Below are 27,267 nucleotides of genomic sequence, written 5' to 3' on the forward strand. Positions count from 1 at the left end.
TTTCATTTTTGTGTGGGTGCCTGCATGTTTTCCACGTCCATAAGCACCTCTTTCAAAATATTTTTTGCTTTTATCGGCAATAATTTAGTTCCCTGTGCTTTAATTATCGTCCATTTTACATTTGTACCTACAATTTAAATTGCATGTCTGAGTTCATCAGAAGTCACCAGTAACATACATTACTAACCATCTCCAAAAACTAATTGCAATACAATTAATATTCTGATTAGATGTTACATAACGAATACTCATGTACGTTACAATACAATTAACATTTCCAAATCAAATACTGATTTAATTAAACAAAAACATTATCTTCAAATTTTTACATTGTCTTATTTTGCACACAGGAAAATATTAAAACATATATACATCACGATAATACACGAAACATATTTATAGGCTTGATTTAAATGTATATATTCAATAAACCAGGAAAACGTTTGTGTGTGGGCACTGTGTTATTGTGTTTCAGCGTCACAGTACTTCGTAATGTAGTGGTGATTGGGCAGAGGCTTATTGATCACGGTTTGTTATTTCATATGCCTACTGCACATTTGACTGGAAAATGGTGAAAAAGTAATGCTTATAGAATTTGTTGTGACATGATTATTTCCAATGCTTTCGTTTCCAACTTATACACCTAAATACTCATGCATGTGACGTGCTCAAGATGCGCACTACTAACCTCGTCGTTAGCGACTCTCGGGTTGTTTGTCCTTTGTTGGCGTTTTCTTACATTTATACACATTTAAATAGATCCATCGTTCTTTATACCAAGTGGAAGAAAGGGAGATTGAAGTTTAAATTCCCGTCGACATTGAGGTCATTAAAGACGCCACCAAGTTGAATTTTATGCAAGTCTCTGAGTAATTCTTTATGACATTCCAACTACGTTTCTTTTTTGGAAACAACATTTTCTTGTGCGAACGATCATCAGCTTCATCATCACGTTCCCTTACTCCCCGAATTTGGTTCGCTGAACTTGTTCCGGCCTTAGCGTCTTACTCCACGGCTTTTCTTACCTCTTTGTGCAAATATTGTAATACTGTTTTGGATATTTGCCCTGTTGGGTTCTGTCAATTTGTTGGTTCAATGCCTACTTGTATGTCTCGATTTTTTTCTGTTACTGCATATACTTTAAGATCATTCGTAACACATTCGTTGGTTATTCTATATTCTATTTCGCTTCCTTTAATGATCTAAGGAATTTCTTTGCTCACACCACCATCCGAGTTACATCACTCTTGTTTGCTACGAAAACCTCAGATCCGTAGCGTAGCACTGAAACGGCTAGTGATTTATAGAATGTCAGTTGCCTTTTTTTACTTGTCTTTTACTTTTATGTTGTGTTTACACAGACATCGTGAAATTTTGCAGTTTCACTTTTAGTTTCTTTATCGTAATCAAAAGAATAATCGCAGCCCATGCGGTTAAATCGACAATGTGCAAGATGACTTTGTTTTTAATCTTATTTTTATTCTTCTCGGAATGGCACTACTTTTGTCTTTTCTATAGACATTTTGAAACAATAATTTCGGCCAATTTGGCTTAATTTAAAAATATTTCTTTGTATCTACTGAAGTGGCTATTAAAGTACAGTCGTCAGCATATTCTAATGTTGTAATATAATGGTCCTTATTCAGTTTTACGGCTTCATTTTCTTTTTTCCTCATTCAATTTTTTAAACTCTTCGTTTATATTTCAGTTAATAAAATTGGTGAATGACTGCAGCCTTGTTTAACTCCTTCGTTCGTTACGATGCCGTTATTATTTATTCTCTTACCTGTTTCTATAACAAATTTTGTTTCATTATAGAACATTCCCATTTCATGTGTCATGGAATTTCATTTTCTTGTAATACTGCCCATAGTTTTGTCCTGCTTAATCTGTAAAACGTCTTGATATGGTCAATCTTATACATATTGTAGAATACAATGTTAGGGCTCCAACGCGCAATTTCACATCGTTCACACTCCACGGAGTCATCAGTCTTGTGCTAATGCCTGCATCTCGTGGTCGCGCGGTAGCGTTCCCGCGCCCGGGTTCACGGGTTCGATTCCCGGCGGGGTCAGGGATTTTCTCTGCCTCGTGATGGCTGGGTGTTGTGTGTTGTCCTTAGGTTAGTTAGGTTTAAGTAGTTCTAAGTTCTAGGGGACTGATGACCATAAATGTTAAGTCCCATAGTGCTCAGAGCCATTTTTTTGTGTTAATGCTGGTGAAAACTCAAAATTATAAATGTTAAATTGCTAATGAAGGACACAGACGTGTGTGCTGTGTCTGATAAACGCACCATCGCCAGTGTACTAAGTACGGACGCAAACAGAAGCCATAAGAAATGAACAATGAGCACCAGTCAGAAGGCAGCCGACAGCACGCGGTACTGGCCGTTCTAGGCACGAGCACAGCGGCCGACATCTCAACAATTAGTCCTTAAAGAACCCATGTTTGCCGTAACCTTCTACCCAAATTTGAACAGTACCGCCGCATGTAACAGTTGGCTGGTTCAAATGGCTCTGAGCACTATGGGACTTCACTTCTGATGTCATCAGTCCCCTAGAACTTAGAACTACTTAAACCTAACTAACATAAGGACACCACACACATCCATGCCCGAGGCAGGATTCAAACCTGCGATCGTAGCGGTCGCGCGGTGCCAGACTGAAGCGCCTAGAACCGCTCGGCCACGCCGGCCGGCGTGTAAGAGTATGGGACACTTTCTTAACACCCTGTATACAACGTGAACGAAACCTATGTTATTATACGGCTAAACTGAGCACCCAGTCACCTACCCACAGTTGCGGGTTGAGCATCAAACTGATTAAGCGTCACCAAAAAGGTGATATTCAGTGTTTGATATACTTATCGACCGAATCTAAAATCTGGAAATGTTGGGATAATGTACTCATCGAGAGGTACAACCTTATCTTAATTTTTTAACACAATAAATCAAGTTTTAAAGTTAGAAGCCAGCGTAACTCAAGGTGCGCACATTACACAGATTAAATTAATCCACAACTTGAGAATGAGAGAACTTAGCGAACTACAGTGAACTTTATACTTAATTTCAGACCATTTACAAACTTGTGTGTGACAGACATCATTACAAAGTAGTGAAATGATAGAAAATTCATTGCCACATATTCGCTGTTCATGCAATATAATTTCATCACTGGGCATGACCTTTTATTTCATTTCTTCATTATTACTATCTCCATTTGCAACCCATTTTGCAGACAGTATCCACATAGAGCCTACAGTAGCTCACATACCAGTTGAATTATATCATTGTAAGACACATACTTAGGAGATATGGTGTAATAAAGACTAAGATGCGTGAAAAATTGCTATGTCTTTACCCATAAAGGTTTTGCAAGCTTAACGGCGAATATCTGGCTCCTTAAATTATTTGTAATATGATAGACACTTGGAGCTCTAAGTTGTTTTATACAGTGGAGTTCAGGCTTTTTAAATAATAAGCGTGGGCGAGCGTGATGGTAGATATTTAGAAACGGAGAAAAACGGAGTTTCACGTTTCTGAATACAACCTGACCATGAGCTATTACACATAGCTAACGACTTGGACGTTATTATAACAGAATGAAAATGGTGTTCCGCTCCATAAACAGCTTCACGTAACACATATATCACCTGTAAAAACATAAAAATTTACTCCACTATCTTAAGCCACGCAAAAGTTCAGTCGACGTATACGCAGATATGATATGGCAATCTTAAGCGGCGATCTCCGGTTCTTGATTCACATGCTTCCTGGAAAAGGGAGACAGTCGCTGAACGGACTGATGGAAAAACTTTGGAAAGTGCCTCTGGTAAACATCCAGCATGGAGAGTTACTGGGTCGAACAGATAACCCGAGGGTATAACACGGAACCTCTCCTGGTGTTTTCTCAGATTTGTTCCCTCTTCAAAGTAGAGAACGTGCTGCGCATAATGACCTAGAACGATCTGCTGTAAAGAGGCCACTGATGGTTCTAGAGCTGACTTTCGTAAAAAAAAAAGTAAAACGCTTTCTCGTCGAGATTTATTACCACAATGAAAATTATTCACGAAATAATTATTTGCAAATAAAATATTTTCTGGGAGATTTTTGAAGATCTAACACCCACCTCATGATATGTTATCAAATTTTCATTTCATTAACGCGTTAGAAGGAAAGATGTCTCACAGAATTATTTGACTTAATATCTCAGTTATAGTGTTTTATTCATTTCAGCAACTCATTAAACATAGACTAGTTATAATACCTATAGAAGACCGACGATTCTTACAGAATTTTAATATTAAGGAAGAAGTAGTACTGCTATGTATGAAGACTATGCTAGACTGTTACTACACTTTCCAGTATTTGCATTATCTTCCAACGTTATTTTTCCCTGTCCCTGTTGTCGAGACCTGGGAATGTTCTTTCACGTGTCCAGGATAATTCGTCTTTCACAAAGAAGTGTCTATGGACTTCTGCCATCATCTATTGAGCTCAATGTTGCTGCATTTGGTACTTTAACTAGCCACTCTATTTTTATATTTTCCTGTAAAAGAATATTTCACTAATTTGTATAACCCGTTATCCAACTTTTTCAACTGAGCCTGTGTCTGTTAGAAACTGCTGGAGAATCCAGCAAGTAAGCATTCTAAAACGATATTTGGTTAAGGTATGCTATTTATGACCAGCAGGTAAATTACCAGCAACTGCAAAATTTAAGAAATTTAAGCGCTCTAAACTGACACACTAAACAGTGTTGAGAGAAAATGTGAACCTTCTTTCCCGGGAAATATGCTTGGATGTCAAATGGTGATGGTGACCATAGCACATTGTTATCAACAGCCTAGTATGGCTACGAAGTCTTTCGTGATAGATTTCTCAGATAAAAACCTCTAGGTTTACTTGCGACGTAAGATTTGAATAAAGTCCCAAGCTTCCGATGATGGAGGGAATCATCGGAAGCTTCGCATTTCATTCGAGTTTGACGCTGCAAGTAATTATTGCGACAATTATGGAGAGCGTGGTTGTCTCACATGTTTAGTTCACATTCATTTTTAATTAGCTCTCAAGACTAAACAACTACTTGATTAGGTAACCGCAGATCACTGAGTTAGGTTAAACCAGAGTTCAGAACTTTTACTACAGTAGCATGCCTCTTTGCCGCACTAGGTTGAACAAGTAATCTGTACATACTTTTCGTAAGTGATTAATAAATATTTCTCAATGTCCTGCCCACATCATTTTCCTTACAGTAGACTATAAGACAAAGAAAAACAAGGCACCACGAAGAAATTATCCGAATCGATGGGACAGACAGATGACTATAATTTCAGAGATTCTGGATGGTTTATACAAGATAGAGAACCTTACAGACTGAGCCAGTGAATAACACTTTGGCCCAACTCTGCTACCTAGGCAAGCAATTATTCGACTTGTGGTATTGATTGATAGAGTTGTTGGATGTCCTTTCGAGGGATAAAGCGATAAATTCTGTCCAATTAGCGGGTTAGAACGTCAAAATCCCTAGCTCGTTGGGGGCCGTCCGCCTAACGCTCAGAAAGTTATGAATTGGAGAGAGATCCGGCGACGTTGCTAGCCGAGGCAAGGTTTGACAAGCGTGAAGACAAGCAGTGGAAGCTCTCGCCGTGTGTGGTCAGGCACTATCTCGTTGAAATGTAAGCCAAGTATAGCTTGCCGTGAAAAGCGTAGAACGTCGTCAAGGTACCTATGTGCCCTAAGGGTGCCCCAGATGACTACCAAATTGATCCTTATTCGAATTGAAATGGCAGCCCAAGCCATCACTCCTGGTTGTCGGGCCGTATGGCGTGAGACGGTCGTGTTGGTATCCCTCCGCTGTCCTGGGCGTCACCAGACAGATCTTCGATAATTATCGCGACCTGGATTATGAATGACTAAAGTACAATTGCCTTCAGTGATGAGTACCGCTTCGACCTGAGCCCCAATGACCAGCAAAGACGTGTCTGGAGACATCCCAGGCACCAGTGGGACACCAGCCTTACTCTCGCCCACTGTAAGGCCCGATAACCAACGGAAATTCTCTGAGGTGCCATTTTATTTCATAGTATATTTACCTGCGCACCGTTACAGCAAAGCACTACGTCACGATATTCTAGTGTCATTTTGATGCCCTTGATAGCGAGATCCTACATTTCAGCAAGACAATGCCCTCTCGCACACGACCAGAGTTTCTATTGCTTGTTTTCACGCTTGCTAAATAATACCTTGGCCGAATCTTTCTCCAATTGAGAATGTTTGGAGCATTATGAGCAGGACCCTCCAACCACCTAGGGACTTAAACGATCTAACGAGCCACTTGGACGTAAGTTTGCATGGTATCCCTCAGGAGGACATTCAACTACTCCATCAATGCAATACCAATACGAATACCTGCCTGTATAAGGATCAGAGGTGTATCAACGCGTTACTGACTCCCTTAGTTAGTGAATTTCTTCTCTTGAATATATCATCCTAATTTTTCTGGATTTTTAACCATTTGTTTGTCTGTACATTTGCAAACCGATTTTCGTCCAATTCGAATAATTTCTTCGTGGTGCATCTATTTTTGTATCTTTTGCCTTAGAGTCCAGTCATGGTCCAGTTGCAAACGTACAAGCAAGCCACCTAAAAACAGGAACTACTTTCCTGTGGTAGGGTGTTCGGTTCCTCCAACCTTTGATGATGGTTGACGAACTTTGGTAAATACAACATAAATTTTTATGTTCATGAAATAATGTTGCGGTCTTTAATTACACTGATTCATTTATTCACAATTTCAGTCCCGACCCTAGGGCCATTCTCAAGAACAAATCAAGCCTAACTGAACTGTTTAAAAAAAATCACCCACGAAGAAATTACTCAATGTTTACACACATACACACATAACAAATATCAGGCATTCTTTCGTAAACACCAATGTGTAAACACTGCGTTAATGAGGTGAACTGATGACTTGAAACATACCACGGATAACTTTGACGCTACAATATTAACACCACAATACTTGATCAAATCACTTGAAGTCATCAGCTTTGACATTCTGGTCACAAAATTGTGATAGCTAAGATTTTCAAACTCTGCACCGAAGCGGTTTGAAGACTACTTAAAAAACAGACAGCAACTTTTTTTATCTCTGGGAGTGAAAAATGTGCTACCGACGTTATCTCAGTCGAACGCATCCGGTATATGGCGCACCGCTCACAGCTGCGCCACACATAACGACACTTGTGAACCTCTCGTCAATGCGTCACTAGCCGATCCCGCTGTTCCATCAGTCTCTCTCTCTCTCTCTCTCTCTCTCTCTTTCTCTGTCTCTGCTGTGGGTCGCTACGCGGTACAGGCCACCAGAGGACCTCACTACCCCCACCTGTGAGTGGCCGTAGCATTCACGAGTGCATGTAATGTGGTTTGTATGTATTTGACGATGCTCTTGCTGATTCCGCATTTAACATTTGGCGATGCCACTATGGCTGCAGTACATTAGGACTTTGTTTTTATGAAGCACATCTGATGATGGTCATTAAAGACCGAAACCGGTAATCTGTTAAACATAAAGATTGTGACCATAGACTGAAATTAAGGGAAACTGATTGCGTGTTTTTTCTGATGAATCTGCCTTGTCTGCATTCCAGGTCGCCCTGTAAGATTTTGTGATAGAGCTGTGCTGTGCCACGTAATTGCGGACTATTCTGAAGCATCTTCTCTGCTGCAAGAAATTACTAAAGCTTTTCGACTAACGACTTATACCTCATTATCAAATCACGACTGAACACGTATATTCAACTTCAACCACTCTTTTCCAGATGTTTACTGGTTAACTTCATTAGGAAACATCAAAAAAAAGTTTTGCATCACCCGGTTCCTAGAACTCCTGAAGATAGACGTTGACTGAGGATGTTGTATCACAGACAAAGTCAATTTGACTGTTCAGAGATGTCACTAAACACTCCCAAAGATGTAAACAACCTTTCATGGGCAGCCCCTATCAGACGGAGGGGGTCCAACATCCTATCAGTTCCAGTCATTCCACCAGGAAGGAGGTACACGGCTGTGTTGTCTGTGTTGCCTAGACGGTCAGTACGGCGGTTCGATCACATGTGCATTGTTACCTTATGCCAAGAAGGGCTTTCAACAACGAAAGCATCCAGGCGTCTCAGGATAAAGCAAAGTGATGTTGTTTGGACATGGAGGAGATACAGAGGGACAGGAACTCCCGATGACACGCCTCGCTCAGGCCGCCCAATGGCTACTACTGCAGTGGATGACCTCTACCTATGGATTATGGCTCGCTACCATGTTGAATAAAGCTTTTCGTGCAGCCACAGGACGTCGTGTCACGACTCTGTGCACAATAGGCTGCATGATGCGCAACTTCACTCCCGACATTCATGGCCAGGTCCATCTTTGTAACCACGACACCATGTAGCGCGGTACAGATGGGCGCAAACAAGGGGGCCACCAATGTAACAGCAATACAAAAGATTTCTTACATTACAATCAAAGAACATCATTTGTCTTACTCCACAGTGATTCCATATTCCCGTTCATTTTGTGCTCATCTTCTGGGTCCATGAACAGCATAACAGATGCCCAGCAAGTAGTCAGCAGTCTCCTGGCTTCCGCGCACTGCGGCTACAGCTTTCCTCGTACGCTCTCCCTGTAGTTATGGATACGGTGCCCGCCAGCAGGTCTGTCCACATTTCACCTCTCCACTTTACTTAAACATCGCGAACCTCTTATAGCCGATGCGACAATTCTTCATATAGCGGAACCGGACTTGACCCTCAATGTCCTGTTAAACTACACTGTAAAGTACGTGCATAAAATTTTCATCAAGTGACATGTTTTCAATAAATATCCTGTACGTACACTGTCAGTAGAAATAACTTATGTTATCTGAGCGGTTAACATTTTTGAGATAAGCTGTGAAAACAGTATTATCTGCAACGATTATTTTTCATTCGAAGAAGCATTTCACAGCATGTAATCAGTAACACTGGATGTAACTAAGAAGTAAATTCAAGACAGTCTGTTTGCTTATATCTATGGCGAGGAAGAAAACTAGCTTAAATATGATTACAAAAAAATCACGTAATTATTTACGCTTCATGTTGGAGGAAATGTTGCTGTGAATTGAACTCACCATCATTTATATCCGAAGGTATCAGGAGAGTACATCCACTTGTGAGAAACGCCTGACGAACACAAAAAGTTTTGAAGACAGGTCGCTCAGAAGCCATCAGTAAATCACCTTGCTATTACTGACTTGTTTGCTGGTACTTTAAGCCTGCTGACGTAACGTAAAACCGATATTTATACACATCAGAGAAACTGTGAATATGTTAATATCAGTACAATGAACTATTTTTAGTAAATAAAGTAATAAACAGCATTTGAGACGAATTTCATTTGAAGAGTTAAAAGGGGCGCTAGTGTATACTGCCTATCGGAGTTTTTATTTCCAGTAGACTGAGTTAACACTATCACTGCATGAAGATTGTATGTAACATCTTACCGATAGACTTCAGTGGTAAGTTGGTCTGAGTCAGTACCCCAGTGTCACGTAAGACAAGATGCACGAGTGGTATTTTGATAACGAGCTTAAAACACTCTCTGCATTTGTGGCACATCAACTCAGAATTAAATTCCAGAGCCTTGCTAGACAACTTCCATCGTCATGCTTGAAGAAATCGTGTCGTTGCTCGCAAGGCCGACTTGATGCCGGGAGAGGGTGTGGGGCGCCAAATGATATGTTACTTATATTAAGCAATGGAGTGGGTCGCCATTCCACGAAATGATGCATCGCTTGTGTGGATAAATGATTACGAACCGGCACTGAGCGTCCGCCGTAAGCTCAAATTTATGTTTTAGTTTAAGTTTGCGGCAAGCAAACTGCGAGAAAATTTGTTCACGACCATAGTTATGATCATTATCTCTCAAACCCGCTTTACACAAAAATAGATAGATATCCAGCGATCACAGGCCCTGCAGACCACGCGCTGCTTCCATAAACTGCCTTCCTGTTTTTTGCCCGGTTACTCCAGGTGTCTTAAATTTCCAGGGCTGTTTGGTCCTTCGCCAGGCCGCCCATCAGCCTTGATCGTCAAATGGCGCGTTTGGTGTTTCGTTTCCCCTCTAGTGCCATCTTCGCCTGTCTTCCATCTGGCATACGGGTTACATGGCCCACCCATTGTATTCGTCTGCTCTATATCATCCGTAGGATAGTTGGACGAAATGACGGAATTACTTACACTGTTGAGGTTAAAAGCTCCTGTAGCCATATTCTCCATGTGTATGTACCAATTAATTTTTTTAAATAATCCCTCTTCTACAAAATTCAGTGTTTTTACTTATTCTTATTATATACTGGAACACATTTCAAAAACCATGTGTCACCCTGGACGGGTCTCACTTTTATTTCTGTTAAAATATTGCCAGAAATTTAGGTTAGTTTTTATTTTAGGTGTAAAACTACAACATGATGTTTCATTTTAACAGTCCAAATAGGTACATTTTTTTTATTTCAAGCTAAAACATTAATTTGAAATATAATGTTGGCAACATATTAATTTCAGAATGTTGCTAAGCAATGGGAGAGAGGAGAAACGGGGCGAAACTTCCAAGTCACCTCGAAATTTCGAGTTCCGTGGAATTGGAAGACAGTGGTGGTGTGAGGTGGAGGCGCTTACGAATGGTGTAACCGACACAGAATTCACAACTCGTCTTCGTCTCTCAGAAATAAGGAAATAGGGACTTCGTGTTAATCAGTATTGGCAGTGTACTTCTTCTAGACAAATATATTTATATTTTCATCAGTGCTAGGACTATTCCATTTATTACTAATATTGCTTTAAAGACTCAAGAAGTTATTACTGTAAGATGCGTCGCCTGTAATGCTAATTGTTCACATGTGTGTTATGTCGTAAGGAACCAAATTGCTGAGGTCATCTTCCCCAGACTTACACACTACTTAAACTAACTTATGCTTAGAACAACACACACACACCAATGGCCGAGGGAGGATTCGAACCTGCAATGCTAGTTAAAGAATATATGTATATCCTGTTCTGTTCTCAGCAGTCCGCCGTCCCCTTTACAAAATTAATTAACGTCAAAGTGAGATTATTTACTTTCAGTCAGTTTAGAGCTCTCTGCAGTTGGCTTAAATTGCTGCGTGTAGCTGATATAATTATTTTGCTATTTTTTTAGTTATTATTTCGTATTCGTTGGTTGGGACATTGCCGAAGATATTAACAAGACATTATTGAAGGTACCAGATGCAAATTTTAGGGTGCTATATTGTTATCTAAAATTTTCTAGGGCATTCTTATTTTAGGTCCCTTGTAGATGTGGTTGACATTACGCTTTGCACAGATGAATTGCACAGTGTCTGTAGTACGCCCGTCGATCGCGTCAAGTCACACTTTTCAGTTCTGAGTTCACAAAATGCATGTAAAGATCCGCTGAACAATAGTCTCTCGCCAATTATGAAGAGCGTGCTGTCATTGGAGTTCCGCCCGATTTCATGCAGCTCATATAATGTAACGATTATGCATAACAATGAAGTGCAGCGATGGTGCGGGAGTGACGTACAGACATTCATCATGTAGACAGTGAATGACAATGATTGGCCAAAGAGGGCAGTTGCAACGGTGGTTTCCTCAAGTGTTTTTAATAGGAAATGTTTGATCATCCGTACACACAGCCCAGGCTTAGCTCCCTCTGATTTTCTTCTCTTTGCTCACATGAGCCGCTGGCTACAAGGACAGCATTTTGAAACGTCGAGCTGCAGATTGGCGTAGAGAATTGGCAGAAAGCACATCCGGCTGCCTTCCATGATGACGGTGTTGGAAATTTGGCACTGTGCTACACAACTGTCTAATTTGGAGAGGCGACTATGTAGAGAAATAGCTTCAATTTGTAGCTAAATGTTGCAAATAAAACATTCTTTATTTTCACTCTGGTTTCCACTTTGCGACTGATTGGACCTTGAAACAAATTAGCCCACGTTTAATTGATATAAAATGAAGCTGCCACAATCTGTTTAGATTTAGAGGCTGGGTTGTGCAGAATGGCTTCCTATTTTGTATTTAATGAGCTAACAGCGTATCATCTGATACGTAGTTGGAAAAATCATGTTTCTTTCCCCAAAAAATAATTGTTTTTGTAACGTTTTTGTGAGAGAAACGCTATTGAATATTTTGAACATTGTAATAGGGGGTATTTTTTCGTTCTGGGCGTCCTGAAGGCCACTTTCTACAACCTACTTTCACTTATAACCTTCGATCGGGTGCGCTGTTTTTTATAAAACGAGCAGGCGCACTTCGTACTTAGGGCACCACGAAGTATTAAACATCACGACTGCAGTAGGTCACAGCCAGCCACATATTCGATTGCTAATTATCTCGTATACAATTGCAATAGTTTGGGACTGTGCTGCTAACTCGAAATCTGCGTCATTTTCTTGCAATGGAACGGTACAAGATAGTGTTAAAGTGGCGGACTTTATACACTGAAGCGCCAGAGAAACTGCTGTAGTCATGCGTATTCAAATACAGAGATATGTAAACAGGCAGAATCCGGCGCTCCGGTCGGCAACGCCTATGTATTACGTCTCTATTGCAGTTGTTAGATCAGTTACTGCTGCCACAATCGCAGGCTGGCAAGATTTAAGTGAGTTTCAACATGGTGTTATAGTCGGGGCACGAGCGATGGAACACAACAACTCCGAGGTAGCAATGAAATGGGGATTTTTCCATACGACCATTTCACCAGACTACCGTGAATATCAGGAATCCGGTAAAATGTCAAATCTCCGACTTCGCTGCGCCCGGAGAAAGATCCTGCAAGAATGGAACCATCGCCGACTGAAGAAAAACGTTCAACGTAACAGAAGCGTAACCTTTCCGCAAATTGCTTCGGATTTCAATACCATGACATCGACAAGTGTCAGGGTGCAAACCATTGGACGAAACATCATCGATATGGGGTTTTGGATGACTGCACGAAACAAAGCATTGCGCATCGCCTGAGTCCGTCAACACCGACACTGGACTGTTGATGACTGGAAACATGTTGCCTGGTCGGGCGTGTCTCGTTTGAAATTGTATCAAGAGGGCATGGAGACTACCTCATGAATCCATGGACCCTGCATGTCAGCAAAGGACTGTGAAAGTTGGTGGAGTCTCTGTAACGATGTGGGGAGTGTGCAGTTGGAGCTATATGGGAACTTTGATACGTCTAGATACGAATCTGAGAGGTGATACGTACGTTAAGTATCGTGTCTGATCACCTGCATCCATTCATGTCTACTGCGAATTCCAGCTTACATAGGAAATTCCAGCAGGACAATGTGACAACCCACACGACCAGAATTGGTACAGAGTGGCTCCAGGAACACTCTTCTGAATTTAAACACTTCCACTGGCCACCAAACTCCCCAGACATGAACTTTATGGAGCATACCTGGGATGCCTTGAGAGTTTGCAACGTGCTGTTCAGAAGAGATCTCCACCCCCTTGTAGTCTTGCGGATTTATGGACATCCCTGCAAGATTCATGTTGTCAGTTCCATCCAGCACTACTTCAGATATTATTTGAGTCCCTGCCACGTCGTGTTCCGCGACTTCTGCGTGCTCGTGGGGGCGCTATACGATATTAGGGAGGTGTACCAGTTTCTGTGGCTCTCTGGCACTTCCACTCGAGGGTTAAGCAATTGGCCTCCATTCTCATAATAAGCGTTATGAGTTCTAATAGTGTAAATGCCCAAGGAAATATGACGTCACAAACTATTTTGCGACAACATCTAAGCTCTGGAGCTTAAAGATAGTAAGTTGGAGCCCTTTGATGTGCAATTATCAAATTAATTAATTTGCAATTCAGAGATTGTATCAAAGGTCTGGAAGGCCGGAGGCCTGGGAATTTCAACCTCAATCCTGAGATGGGGAGTAATGCACATGATGAGGCAACCACAATATTTTTACATGTGACATCTCGCTGTTGTGTATTAATTAATTATTTCACCTATGAAGAGACCTGCAAAATTCAGATTAATTTACATGAAAATTATGATTATTGCGCATTTCGTGGCAGGAACCCAGAGCGCTAAGTCAGCAGAGTTTAGATGTTGGTGCGAAAAAGCTTCTGACGTCGTATTCCCTTGGGCACTTACACTATTACATCTACATCTACATCTACTTGGATGCTCTGCACATTTAATTGCCTGGCAGAAGGTTCATCGACCCACCTTCACAATTCTCTATTATTCCAATTATTATAGCGCGCGGAAATAATGAACACCTATATCTTACCGTACGAGCTCTGATTTCCCTTATTTTATCTTGATGATCGTTCCTCCCTATGTAAGTCGGTGTATCATTTCTGTGACATTCTCTCCCGTATTTCGCGATAATACAAAACGTGCTGTCTTTCTTTGAGCTTTTTCGATGTACGCAGTCAGTCCTATCTGACAAGGATCCCACACCGCGCAGCAGTATTCTAAAAGAGAGCGGACAAGCGGAGTGTAGGCAGTCTCCTTAGTAGGTCTGTTACATTTTCTAAGTGTGCTGCCAATGAAACGCAGTCCTTGATTAGCCTTCCCCACATTTTCTATGTGTTCCGTCCAATTTAAATTGTTCGTAATTATAATACTTAGATATTTAGTTGAATTTCCGGCTTTTAGATTTGACTGATTTATCGTGTAACCGAAGTTTAAAGAATTCCTTCTAGCTCTCATGTAGATCACCTCACACTTTTCGTTATTTAGAGTCAACTGCCAGTTTTCACACTATTCAGGTATCTTCACTAATTCGTTTTGCAATTTTTTTTATGTTCTGATGACTTCGTTAGTCGATAAACGACAGCGTCATCTGCAAACAACCTAAGATTGTCTCCCAAGTCGTTTATATGGATAAGGAACAGCCAAGGGTCTATGACACCATCTTTGGGAAAGCCAGAAATCACTTCTGTTTTACTCGATGACTTTCCGCCAATTACTACGAACTGTGACCTTTCTGACAGGAAATCGCAGATCCAGTCACATAACTGAAACGATATACCACAGGTACGCAATTTCAATAGAAGCCGCTTGTGAGGTACAGTGTCACAAGCCTTCCGGAAATACAGAAATAAGGAATCGATCTGAAATCCCTTATCAATAGCACCCAGCACTTCATATGATTAAAAAGCTAGTTGTTTTTCGCAAGAACGATGTTTTGTAAACCCATGTTGACTGTGTGTCATTAGACCGTTTTTTTCGAGGTAATTCATTACGTTCGAACACAATATATGTTCTAAAATCCTGCTGCATATCGACGTTAACGATATGGGCCTATAATTTAATCGATTTCTCTTACTACCTTTCTTGAATATTGGTGTGACCTGTGCAACTTTCCAGTCTTTGGGTACGCATCTTTCGTCGAGCAAATGGTTGTATATAATTGTTAAGCATGGAGCTAATGCATCAGCATACTTCAAAATGAACCTAGTTAGTATACAGTCTGGACCAGAAGACTTTCTTTTATTAAGTTATTTAAGTTGCTTCACTAGTCCAAGGGTATTTACTTCTACGTTACTCATGTTAGCAGCTGTTCTCGATTCGAATTCTGGAACATTTACTTCGTCTTCTTTTGTGAAGGCATTTCGTTAGGATGTCTTTAGTAACTCTCCTTTGGCAGCACTCTCCATTGTGTAACACTTCTTACAACAGTGGAGGCCAAATGTTGGGAGGCCAAATACTGAAAGTATATCCGAGAAAGTGAAAGTAGCCTTGAGGATAGCCAGAATGAAGAGAGACCTCCTACTCACCGTTTATTCCTCTGTCGTGCAAACATGTATCAACGGACTGCCGCAGCACCAAAACTCGGACGCCAGCGCCTTCCGTGAGGCAGCCGTGCTGTCGGGGCGTTAATCGCCGCCCACCGCCCACCGCTGGCGTCGCTGTGCGCTCGCCCTCCGCCGCCAGCAGGTGTTGGTCGCCGGCTGTACCGCCGCCGTCCGCCGTCCCATTGACGCCGGCAGATGGCGCCGCCTCCGCCGCCCCCATCGCCCCCGCTGCTCGTTATCCCATAATTACGTCCGGCTGCTCTGTGATGGGCCGCCTTCGTCGCCAAATCCTCGGCTGGGGACGACGCGTTTAACAGGCCGCCCGCTGTCGCCCCGGCCACAGTTCCACGACCTCTGTGCCTTCTGTGCTGAGGTTTCCGCAAACCCAGCTAGACCAGCAGTTTTCTACACTGCTGTAAAGACCGAGTAGTCGAGTGGCAGATGGACAGCCGGAAAGTAATTAAAAGAATTACCATAGGCTGTCCTCAAGGGTCGATCTGCGGCCCCATCTTCTGGGACGTAACAATCGAACCCCTCCTACAACTTCTGGATGGGGATGACAGGTCAGACGGAACTGTCGCCTTCGCAGATGACCTATTAGTTGTAGTCACTGCAAGCAACAGAGACCAGTTAGAAGAGAAATGCAGTGGAATACTACAAACAATTACTCATTGGTGTCGCAACAACAAACTCAGGATAGGCGAAAACAAAACAACATACACTTTACTGAAAGGATCACTCCAAAGCAATCCTTCGTATAAAATTGGGGACATAAACATCAAACGAGCACACGCTACGCACTATCTTGGGGTACACATAGATGAAAAATTGAATTTCCACGAACACATAAGTCTAACAACAGAGAAAGCAGAAAAAATACTACACGAACTGGTGAGGCTAAATTCAAAACAGTACAGACTACCTCTACCAGCCACACGGACATACCACTGTGCGCTCTTCGAATCAGTACTCAGCTTTGTAGCTAGCACGTGGGCACATAGACTGAACGTGGTCACCAACAAAGCATCGGTCAGACGAGGGCAGAGAAGTGTCCTTCTCAAGCTACATGGAGCCTTCGGTACCACCTCAGCGGACGCACTGTGTGAGGTGCTCGGTATATGCCCCACAGATATCACGATCAAATACAGAGCTGCAAGGTACTGGTTAAAGGTGGGGAGACTAGATAAGGTACACACAATAATCGGTGTGTCGACAGAGACTATACGTCACCTTAAAAGTTGGCGTTTGGATACATGGCAAGGTGAATGGAATATAAGTGATAAGGGACGTAGACTGCATGACTTCATCCCTGACATATGGGAACGGTTGAGAATGAGAAATATCGGTCCCAGCCGCAGCTTAGTACATTTATTAACTGGACACGGACATTCCCACGCACTTAAAAAGCGTGAGTCTGAGGCAGACACCTACATGCACATGCGGGGAAGAAGGTTCCCCAGAACACACTGTCTTTTTCTGCGGGCAATACGCGATCAATAGACATACACTATACTTAGACTACACAGATACAGACATAGATATATACACAGCAATAAGAGACGAAGAAAAATGGGCACAATTGAACGCACTGACAAACAGTATTTCAAAAACAACACATGAAGAGTACATGCGGACACGACATTACAGACATGCCTGCGTGCAGCGTAACAGAAATCTTCAGAGGATGGACAGCGATACCCACAGTGACAGCGAAAATAGTGACAATGAGGAGGAACAGGAGGAGGAAGCTGAGATGTGGCAGTAAATAAACATAAGGTGCTGGCGATCTAGCCAAGAAATCACCAAATGCTGTACATGGATGGGCACCTAATGCAGTTAATACATAGGAGTAGCAATATGAGTTCTCCTCTAATAACCGTGTATGTGTGTGTGTGTGTGTGTGTGTGTGTGTGTGTGTGTGTGTGTGTGTGTGTCTGTGAGTGTGCGCATGTGTTTCTGTGTGTGTGTGTGTGTGTGTGTGTGTGTGTGTGCGCGACTAGCGGTCAACGGCTCGAAGAAACCATTTCGAGGTATTCAGCGTCAGTCATATTCCGTGATGGTAATAACAAATCTCTCCTCTATCCTATCACCATTTTATATTCATTTTAACAAACAAGAAAATTTTATTTATATTTCAACCTTGAATTATCGTTATTTTGAAAAGTGTGATTCTTTATAAATGTTGTAGGTAAAACAAATGAAAAGCAAACTGTAAAAAAGTGAAAAACGAAAATTGTAAGCTGCACGACCTGTTTTAAACATCAGGTAACAGGTCTATAATTTGGCAATAAATGAAAACGAAATGAAAAAACCCAGCTACAGGTCATTGGTTCTTGCACTTGGAGTTCCGCACTTGTAAAAATGAACAACAGAAAGGACTGTGGCTAGCTATAATTTATCGTAAGGCAGGTTGCTGCAACCTAACATTATATCTACATTTACTCTGATGAACCAGAACTTATTCCGGAATCAGGTTCCTGCTACCGGAAAGGACTTCGTGATATTAGGTGAATGACGGAGTGGTATAGAAAGGATATTTATTTGGTGGGAGCAGGTGTTTCTGCGGTAGTTCAGACAACGCTTAATAACGCTTCGGTCACCGTTTCCTATGGAGCGGTTTTGTCTGGAATGGATTCAACAAGCCCTTGGTAGATTTCTGGAGGCACGTGGGTGCTACCAGACGTCTACGCATAGATCACGAAAATCATTGAGCCTGGTGACTTGTGGACTGGAGCAAGTGTCTGACAGCGTCCCAAATGTTCCATACGGTTTATATCAGGCGAATTTCTTTTCAAGTCGTCATCGTGAGTTCCCTGCCTTCCTCCTCAAACCACTGTAGCACGATTCTGGCCTTGAGAGACGGACATGTACGCTGTTGGAAGATGCCATAACAATCGGGGAAGCTATCAAGCATGGAGTGATGCTGGTGTTCACGTAGTGTGCAGCTGTCATGGTTTCTTCTATTACTATCACAGGTCCCGTGAAAGCCTAGATGATTAGATGTCTTAGCAACAGTTTCCCCGTCGGCCTGCGTCCGGGGCTCAGAGCATATTTCCAGCATCCTTTCGTCTGGATGACGGCATATCTTGAATCGGCCATCAATCTGATATAATGAGAAGTGTTATTCATATGATCGGGTGAAAAGTTGCCACGGACTCATCGTCCAATCGATACTTTCGTAAGTGTCTATGTTGTTCGCTTAAGAAAGGAATGAGTTGGGGTCGTCTCTTCCGGTGGTCCAGGCTCAACAGTGTACCAGGAACACTTGGTGGAGCGCCGGCACTGTACTCTGTCCTCATATATGCCATCGATCGCCACCTATCACACTTTACAGAATGGGCAAGCGTCCAACATCCGTGTGCTGTTCTGAGGCGTGGTCAGTCGTTATCTTGTCAGTTACTGGTGGTTTCACCTCTTTTCAGTCGCCTTAATCAAATACTCTCACGACTTCAGCACACGAACAGCCGACCAGCTTCCCTGTTTCCGAGATTTCCGTTCATAGGTACACCGTGTAATATAGCGACTCAGTACTGGTTATACAGTAACTTGTCCATGGAACGGACGTCTGTCATTATTCTGGAGTTGCACTGAAGAATATAGTCACTTTAATAAAACATAGTTTCTACTCATTGTCTTGAATTAGTCTTATCTATTTTCATGTAGTTCTATGATAATGTCACATGTCTCCTTTGTATAGCGCATCATCACTGACGGCAGGACTCCGAAAGTCTGGTAGATCACCATCTCCGCAATAAAAAATTTCTGCACTTCCAATAGTTCCCTTCTAATTGAACTCTTCAAACATTGGAACATCAAAACGTAACGTTGAATTGGCTCTCTTGAACCATAATTTGCCACTACAATATCTCCTCTCTACCGCATCACAAAACATTACTTATTTCCATTAATCCACACTTTCCCGTCGAGTCCTCACGATGAATATGTACAAAGAAAACATTTAAAGGAAACATTGTCAAAGACATTAACTGTTGTGCATTGTTCACAGATATTTGGGATGCTCGAACACTTCTGAAGTAATAGAGCCCAGTATGTTGTTTTCCTCCACGAACGTTTACGAGTGCACCATAGAAGTGTGGAAGACGGCCGCTGTGACAGAGCGGTTCTACGCGCTTCAGTCCGGAAGCATGTGGCTGCTACCGTCGCAGGTTCGAATCCTGCCTCGGGCATCTATGTGTGTGATGTCCTTACGTTAGTTAGGTTTAAGTAGTTCTAAGTCTAGGGGACTGACGACCTCAAATGTTAGGTCCCATAGTGCTTAGAGCCATTTGAACCGTTTTTGAAGGGTGGTAGGAACGCTGTTATTCTGTATACACATAAATTATTTGGCAGGCAGGATGGGTTGTTTGCTGATGATGCCGTGGTGCACGGTAAGGTGTCCTCATTGAGTGACATAGACAAAATTTCCTCTTGGTGTAATGAACGTCAGCTAGCCCTAAATGTGAAAAAATGTAAGTTAATGCAGATGAGTAGAGGGAACAAACCTGTAACGTACGCATACAATATTACTAGTGTCCTGCAGGACACAGTCAAGTAGTTTCAATATCTGGGCGTAAAGTAGAACAGCGATATGACGTGTGAACGAGCATTTGAGAACTGCCGGCCGGAGTGGCCGAGCGGTTCTAGGCGCTTCAGCTTGGAACCGCGCGACCGATACGGTCGCAGGTTCGAATCCAGCGTCGGGCATGAATGTCTGTGATATCCTTAGGTTAGTTAGGCTTAAGTAGTTCTAAGTTCTAGGGGACTGATGACCTCAGGAGTTAAGTCCCATAGTGCTCAGAGCCATAGGATCTCGACCAACGCGAGCAACATCGTCGCGGTACGGTAAACCGCAATCGCGATAGGCTTCAATTCGACCTTTATTAAAGTCGGAAACGTGATGGTAAGTATTTCTCCTCCTCACACGAGTCATCACAACAACGTTTCACCAGGCAACGCCGGTCAACTGCTGTTTGTGTATGAGAAATCGGTTGGCAACTTTCCTCATGTCAGCTCGTCGTAGGCGTCGCCACATTGGCCAACCTTGCGTAAATGCTCTGAAAAGCTAATGATTTGCTTGTCACAGCATCTTCTTCCTGTCGGTTAAATTTCACGTGTGTAGCACGTCATTTTCGTGGTGCAGTAATTTTAATGGCCAGTAGTGTACCAACCTGAGATCCAGGGAATGTGGTCGTAGGATGCTTAAATCCAGAGTAGGCGACACGATGTTGGACGCCTATGCGTCATCACAGTCTGTGGAAGTCGCAGGTAGACACTTAGGTCATTGCAAACGCGTCGACTGGTTTCGTGAATCACGTTTCGCGTTACACGAGATCGATGGTCGTGTCTGGATACGACACCTCGAAACCTGCACTGCTTTACGGACGCCGGCCGTTCGTACGCTATTACGCCATCACAGCGCCTCTTGTAGTAATCGAAGCCACCATGAGAGTTGCGGAATGTGCGAACATTTCTGGTGGCCACCTGTGTCCGTTAATGATTAATGTCTTCTAGGACAGTGATGGCACCTTCCCGCACCATAGCTGACTGTCTCACAAAACCATAATCGTATTGCAGTAGCTCGGGGAACGTGAATGAGAAATCAGATTGACGACTTGATCGCCGAATTCGTCTGATCGGCACCATAAGGATGCCATCGGTCGCCGCCTGGGTTTCCTCATCTGCCGACCCGTAATTTACAGAAATAGCGTGATCTGCGCCGATATATCCGTTACTGCATACCTTCAGGAATGTTCCAAGCACTTGTGGAATCTATGTAACGCTCAGTCACTACTGTGTTCTGTTCCTCAGGAGGACCGGCACGCTTGTATACTATACCACTTCCACCTTTGACTTGAGAGATCACCTTGACCCCTGCATACTAGGATCATTTACAGAGAGATCTTGAATTTATGTCTCAACATAACTTTTCACAATTCCAAGCGGGATTTTTTCAGTGTTACACTACTGGCCACTAAAATTACAACACCACGAAGATGACGTGCTGCACACGCGAAATTTAACCGACAGAAATAAGATGCTGTGATATGCAAATCATTACCTTTTCAGAGCATTTAAGCAAGGCTGGCGCCGGTGGCGATACCTACAACGGGCTAAGTTGCCAACCGATTTCTCACACACAAACAGCAGTTGACCGGCGTTGCCTGGTGAAACGTTGTTGTGATGTCTCGTGTAAGGAGGAGAAATGCTTACCATAACGTTTCCGACTTTGATAAAGGTCGAATTGTAGCTTATCGCGATTGCGGTTCATGGTATAACGACATTGCTGCTCGCGTTGGTCGAGATCCAATGTATGTAAGCAGAATATAGAATCGGTGGGTTCAGGAGGATAATACGGAACGCCGTGCTGGATCCCAAAGGCCTCGTATCACTAGCAGCCGAGATGACGGCCATCTTATCCGTATGGGTGTAACGCATCGTGCAGCCACGTCTCGATACCTGAGTCAACAGATAGGGAAGTTTGCAAGACAACAACCATCTGCACGAACGGTTCAGCGACGTTTGCAGCAGCAAGGACTATCAGCTCCGAGACCACGGCTGCGGTTACCCTTGACGCTGGATTACAGACAGGCGTGCCTGCGATGGTGTACTCAACAACGAACCTGGGTGCACAAATGGCAAAACATCATTTTTTTAGGATGAATCCAGGTTCTGTTTACAGCATCATGATGGTCGCATCCGTGTTTGGCGACATCGCGGTGAACGCACATTAGAAGCGTGTATTCGTCATCGCCATACTGGTGTATCACCCGGTGAGATGGTATGGGGTGCCATTGGTTACACGTCTCGGTTACCTCTTGTTCACATTGCCAGCACTTTGAACAGTGGACGTTACATTTCAGATGGGTTACGACCTGTGGCTCTACCCTTTATTCGATCCCTGCAAAACACTACATTTCAGCAGGATAATGCACGACCGCATTTTGCAGGTCCTGTACAGGCCTTTCTGGATACAGAAAATTTTCGACTGCTGCCCTGGCCAGCACATTCTCCAGATCTCTCACCAATTGAAAACGTCTGGTTGATGGTGGCCAAGCAACTGGTTCGTTACAATACGCCAGTCACTACTCTTTATGAACTGTGGTATCGTGCTGAAGCTGCATGGGCAGCTGTACCTGTACACGCCATCCAAGCTCTGTTTGACATAATGTCCAGGCGTATCAAAGCCGTTATTACAGCCAGAGGTGGTTGTTGTTGGTACTGATTTCTCAGGATCTATGCACCCAAACTGCGTGGAAATGTAATCACATCTCTATTCTAGTATAATGTAGTTGTCCAATGAATACCCGTTTATCATCTGCATTTACTCTTGGTGTAGGAATTTTAATGGCCAGTAGTGTATTAGGTGATGGCGAACAGCGAACACGGACAAACGGAAGAAAACGTGGGTGTTTGTATCCTTTCGACGACCGGCTTACTAGAGAAAGTGGACGTGATCTGATTGTGTAGTGACGAGGAACGAACACGACCATGTTCCATCTTCCTAAGGATGTCTCCCAGCGTTTACACTATGCAACGTAGGAAATTCGTAGGAAATATAAATCTCAGTGGCTGAACCTTGAGTTGGTTCGTCGTCCTCCTTGATACGAGTAGCAACATCGAGAGGCTAAGTGCATTCGCCATAAGAATACCCCAAGATGCTAGAGACCGATCCCTGGTAACCTACTGAAATATGCGTGATAGAAATCGGGATACTTAAAAGTGCCACCCACGACAATTTGAAATCCTGCTAGAAGTTTGTTTTGTGTTATTTTCTATCGTGCATATTATATAAAGAAATTTCGTTCATTTTATGTGCATACTGTAAGAAAACTTTATGTTACTAGCATTTATTTATGGATTATCAATACTGTAATGAGTTCGTGTCATCATAATCAGTTACTTATTATTTTCAATCAGGAAGATAGACGTATGTGAAACGGTAAACTAACAAACGAGAAAAAGAGTGTAAATTGGAAAATAACAATTTAAAACTTGAAACAAATGTAATTAAAATTACTAGACTAATAACGAATGTTTAGATATTTTGATTAGGTGACACCAGAGTGCGTACAGCTTATTTTCCAACAATTATATTTCAGAAACCTGCCTTATTACACATGCATGGATGTAGCTTGGAAGCTTCTTTAATTTAGGTTGTAATAAAAGTTTTCATTTTTCAAAATTAATTAATGGCGGTGGCTTGCTTTGCAGAAATTCAAATTATTGTTAAATTTGATTCTACAGTTTTAAGAAATGTTAATTACATATAAAATTTTATATTAGAAACATTTTTTGTGTATATTCGCTTCGATGATATTCCCACCAAACCTTAGGTCCTAAATTACCAGCCGGCCGATGTGGCCGAGCGGTTATAGGCGCTTCAGTCTGGAACCACGTCACCGCTACTGTCGCAGGTTCGAATCATGCCTCGGGCATGGTTGTGTGTGATGTCCTTAGCTCATTTAGGTTTATGTATTTCTAAGTGGTAGGGGATTGATGACCGCAGATGTTGTATCATGGTGCTCAGAGCCATTTGAACCATTTTGAACACAAATTACCTTAAACAATCTCCTATGCTTGCGGATTTCGTTATTATTAAATAACAGTGATGTGCGGTGCTTGAGGAATCATGACACTTCTGCTAACACATGATGCGATTTGAAGCTGGCAAATAAGGGAGATCCCACGTAGACAGGCACGACAAAGAACGCGCTCTCCAGAAAAAAAATTATGAACAAGTAGCAACGTTTGTTTTAGAAATTTGAACAGAAGATTACTCCACTGCACGGCCGCTGAGACAAACGACTGTTTTCGCACTGGCCTCAGGAAAGCGACACCTGGCCAGATTTTTATCTTCCTGAGGGGCTTCTTGGAACAATTCGTTGTTTCGGGAGAAGGATGTGCCATCCACCGTCTTGAGTGTGGAGGTGTGGAAAGTGGTTACCTGGGCTGAAACGCAGTTTTGGACTCTGAACATTTTTGCGGTCCAGCCTGTTTGTTTTAAGAAAAGTCATATGTTCTGCCAGTTCCTCATTTTAATAAAAGATGAGTGAAAAGAAGGCAATAAACAAGATGGTCAGTGGTGGTACTGTAAATGGTATATAAATACAAAGCTGTGTTAAAGAATTACTACTGCGATCAAATGAATGAGGATATATTGTTCCGAAATATGTTTTGTGATAGATTAAGAGAAAACCTGCCACGTAACACAATGGACAATGGATTGCTTCCATTGATGTGAAATACTCCTGTACTCTGTAAACAACTGTGATCTATATCAATTCTCCCAGCAGGAACCTAACACGGTCTTGTAGAGCTCTCATGAAGACCACGTGGTTCCAACTTGAACCCACTACCACAAATACTGTGAAACTATGCAGTCCGAACAGCACAGGTATCTAACAGTTGCTAAGTCTACACCAATGAGATGTGTATATTACTCAGAAAATTTTGAAAACTGTGCATGAGCTATCTTGCGTAAACTTTTGTTCTGGACGTCTGTTTTCGTACGTCAAGAATTTTCCATCATTCGTCACGAATGGTGTATGAATCATCCACACAAATACTCGAGCCAAACAATTACACGTTTATCGTGCGCCAAATTTCGCTCATCTTACTCACTTCTTTCTGTGACGCAGTTTATTACGCATGTTTAGTCACTAACCACTAGTGACTTGTCACCCATAAGAGCTGTATGCCAAGTTTTATATATATTGGGTGAGATTATATGCTATTTGGTATATAATTAACCGCAAATCGCTTTGCGGGAAGAGGAAGTATGATTCATATTGGCCAAAAAAGTTAGTAATATTTACAGTGCTTTCGTATTTCTCAAACATTTACTGTACAATGAATAGTTAATTATTCACACCGTGAAAGTCCCTGTCATTAAAGCACTGATATAAGCAAGGCATGTCGTATTTCCCATTTGCTGATATGTTTTCGTATAAGGTGAACGCATATGCACGCATTTTATCTTGGTAAGACGAAGTCAGAATTGCGGTGGGTCTGATGCTGAACTTGTTCTTTTTTGTGGCAGGTTGACCATCAAGGCCGGCTGCCCCATGAACCTGGAGGACTTCCCCATGGACACGCAGCGCTGCCCGCTCAAGTTCGGAAGCTGTGAGTACTGGCTGCAGTTTATATGGATTGATCGCTACTGTCAGTCAGTAACATTTGAGATACTACATTGAACATTTTGCATATTACTTGTACTTGATTGGATAGAACACACTAACAAACGGGATTTCATACGTGGCGACACGTTTCAAGAGAGGAAATGCCATCATACAGGTATGTCTGGCGTTCAACCGATCATACACAGTCATGAAAAGGCACTTAGAAATGCCAAAAAACGGAAATATAATAACAAAGTGAATGTAAATCAAGAAAATAACAAGCAAGTTTCTAAGCAGATAGTTATTGCGCTGAACTAATTTCAGTTCTGAAATTAATTCTCTAACATCAAAAAAATTATGGCATCTTCAGACCTGTGTAGATTTTAAACAAGCCTGTGATCTAGTAGACAGTGAGCCTTTCTTGAATATAACTAGGGTAATTCGGGAAATAAGTTCCGTCTGGTAATAAAAAAAGAAATTGAACACGAATAAAGAAAGCAATTTATTTCACAAAACTTCGTAACACTTGTCTTACTTTTCAACACAGCCGCTCCAATTTTCCAGGTATTTGTCATAGCGTGGTATATGTTTATGTATTCGTCATAGAATGTTGACGCCTGTTGGCTTAAGAAGTTAGGCACCCAACTTGCGCAAAGTTTATGACAACCCAGTTTTTCAGTAGCAACCTCGTAAATTAACGTTCGTTAAATTTATGGAAGTTGACGAGCAATAGCGCTAATCGTAAACCTACTGTTTTCTTTCATTTCTTCGACTGCACTAACCAGTTCATCAGAAACCTAAGAGGGACGTACACTTCGTTGTTCGTCACGCACTTGATAACGCCTTTCCTTAACCTGTGAGACCCATCCCCTCACCATTGAAGCATTTATTGCATTTCCTCCTTAAACCGCTCATATTTGTTGATGAATGTCGCTTGGATTAACGTTATTATCATTCAGAAAACGAATCACAGATCTCAGTTCATTCGCGGTAGGATGCCATTATAAGCAGTCACTACGAACGACACAAAACACAGAGCGCGCCCAAAACGGCGCCATTCCCTTCTGCTTAACCAGAGATATTATTGACCGTGAGCTGGACTACGATAATAGCAAAGCCGTGGAGAAAAATCGAAACTGAAATTACATTCCGAACCACCCTCCTATGAAAGAACAATCTTTGCATATGTAAACCACTACAATTATTTGTAAATCTCTATTTGGTGTCATATCTAAAGAAAAAATTTTGAGCAGAAAATTCGGAACATTCTCAAATTCAAATAGGAGTGAGACTCCTTCCGTTGGTTCTC

The 27,267-nt window shown here is 42.2% G+C and overlaps 1 protein-coding gene across 1 annotated transcript in view; it reads left to right on the plus strand.

Moving 5' to 3' along the window:
- LOC126355278 (gamma-aminobutyric acid receptor alpha-like) overlaps nucleotides 1–27,267 on the plus strand; it is a 195,501-nt gene that overhangs the window by 45,069 nt on the left and 123,165 nt on the right. The window contains exon 4 of the mRNA XM_050005565.1: nucleotides 25,880–25,962. Within this exon, the coding sequence (XP_049861522.1) occupies nucleotides 25,880–25,962 (83 nt within the window). The remainder of the gene's footprint in view (nucleotides 1–25,879; nucleotides 25,963–27,267) is intronic.

Source organism: Schistocerca gregaria, chromosome 3 (genome assembly GCF_023897955.1).
Source record: "Schistocerca gregaria isolate iqSchGreg1 chromosome 3, iqSchGreg1.2, whole genome shotgun sequence".
NCBI lineage: Eukaryota > Metazoa > Arthropoda > Insecta > Orthoptera > Acrididae > Schistocerca > Schistocerca gregaria.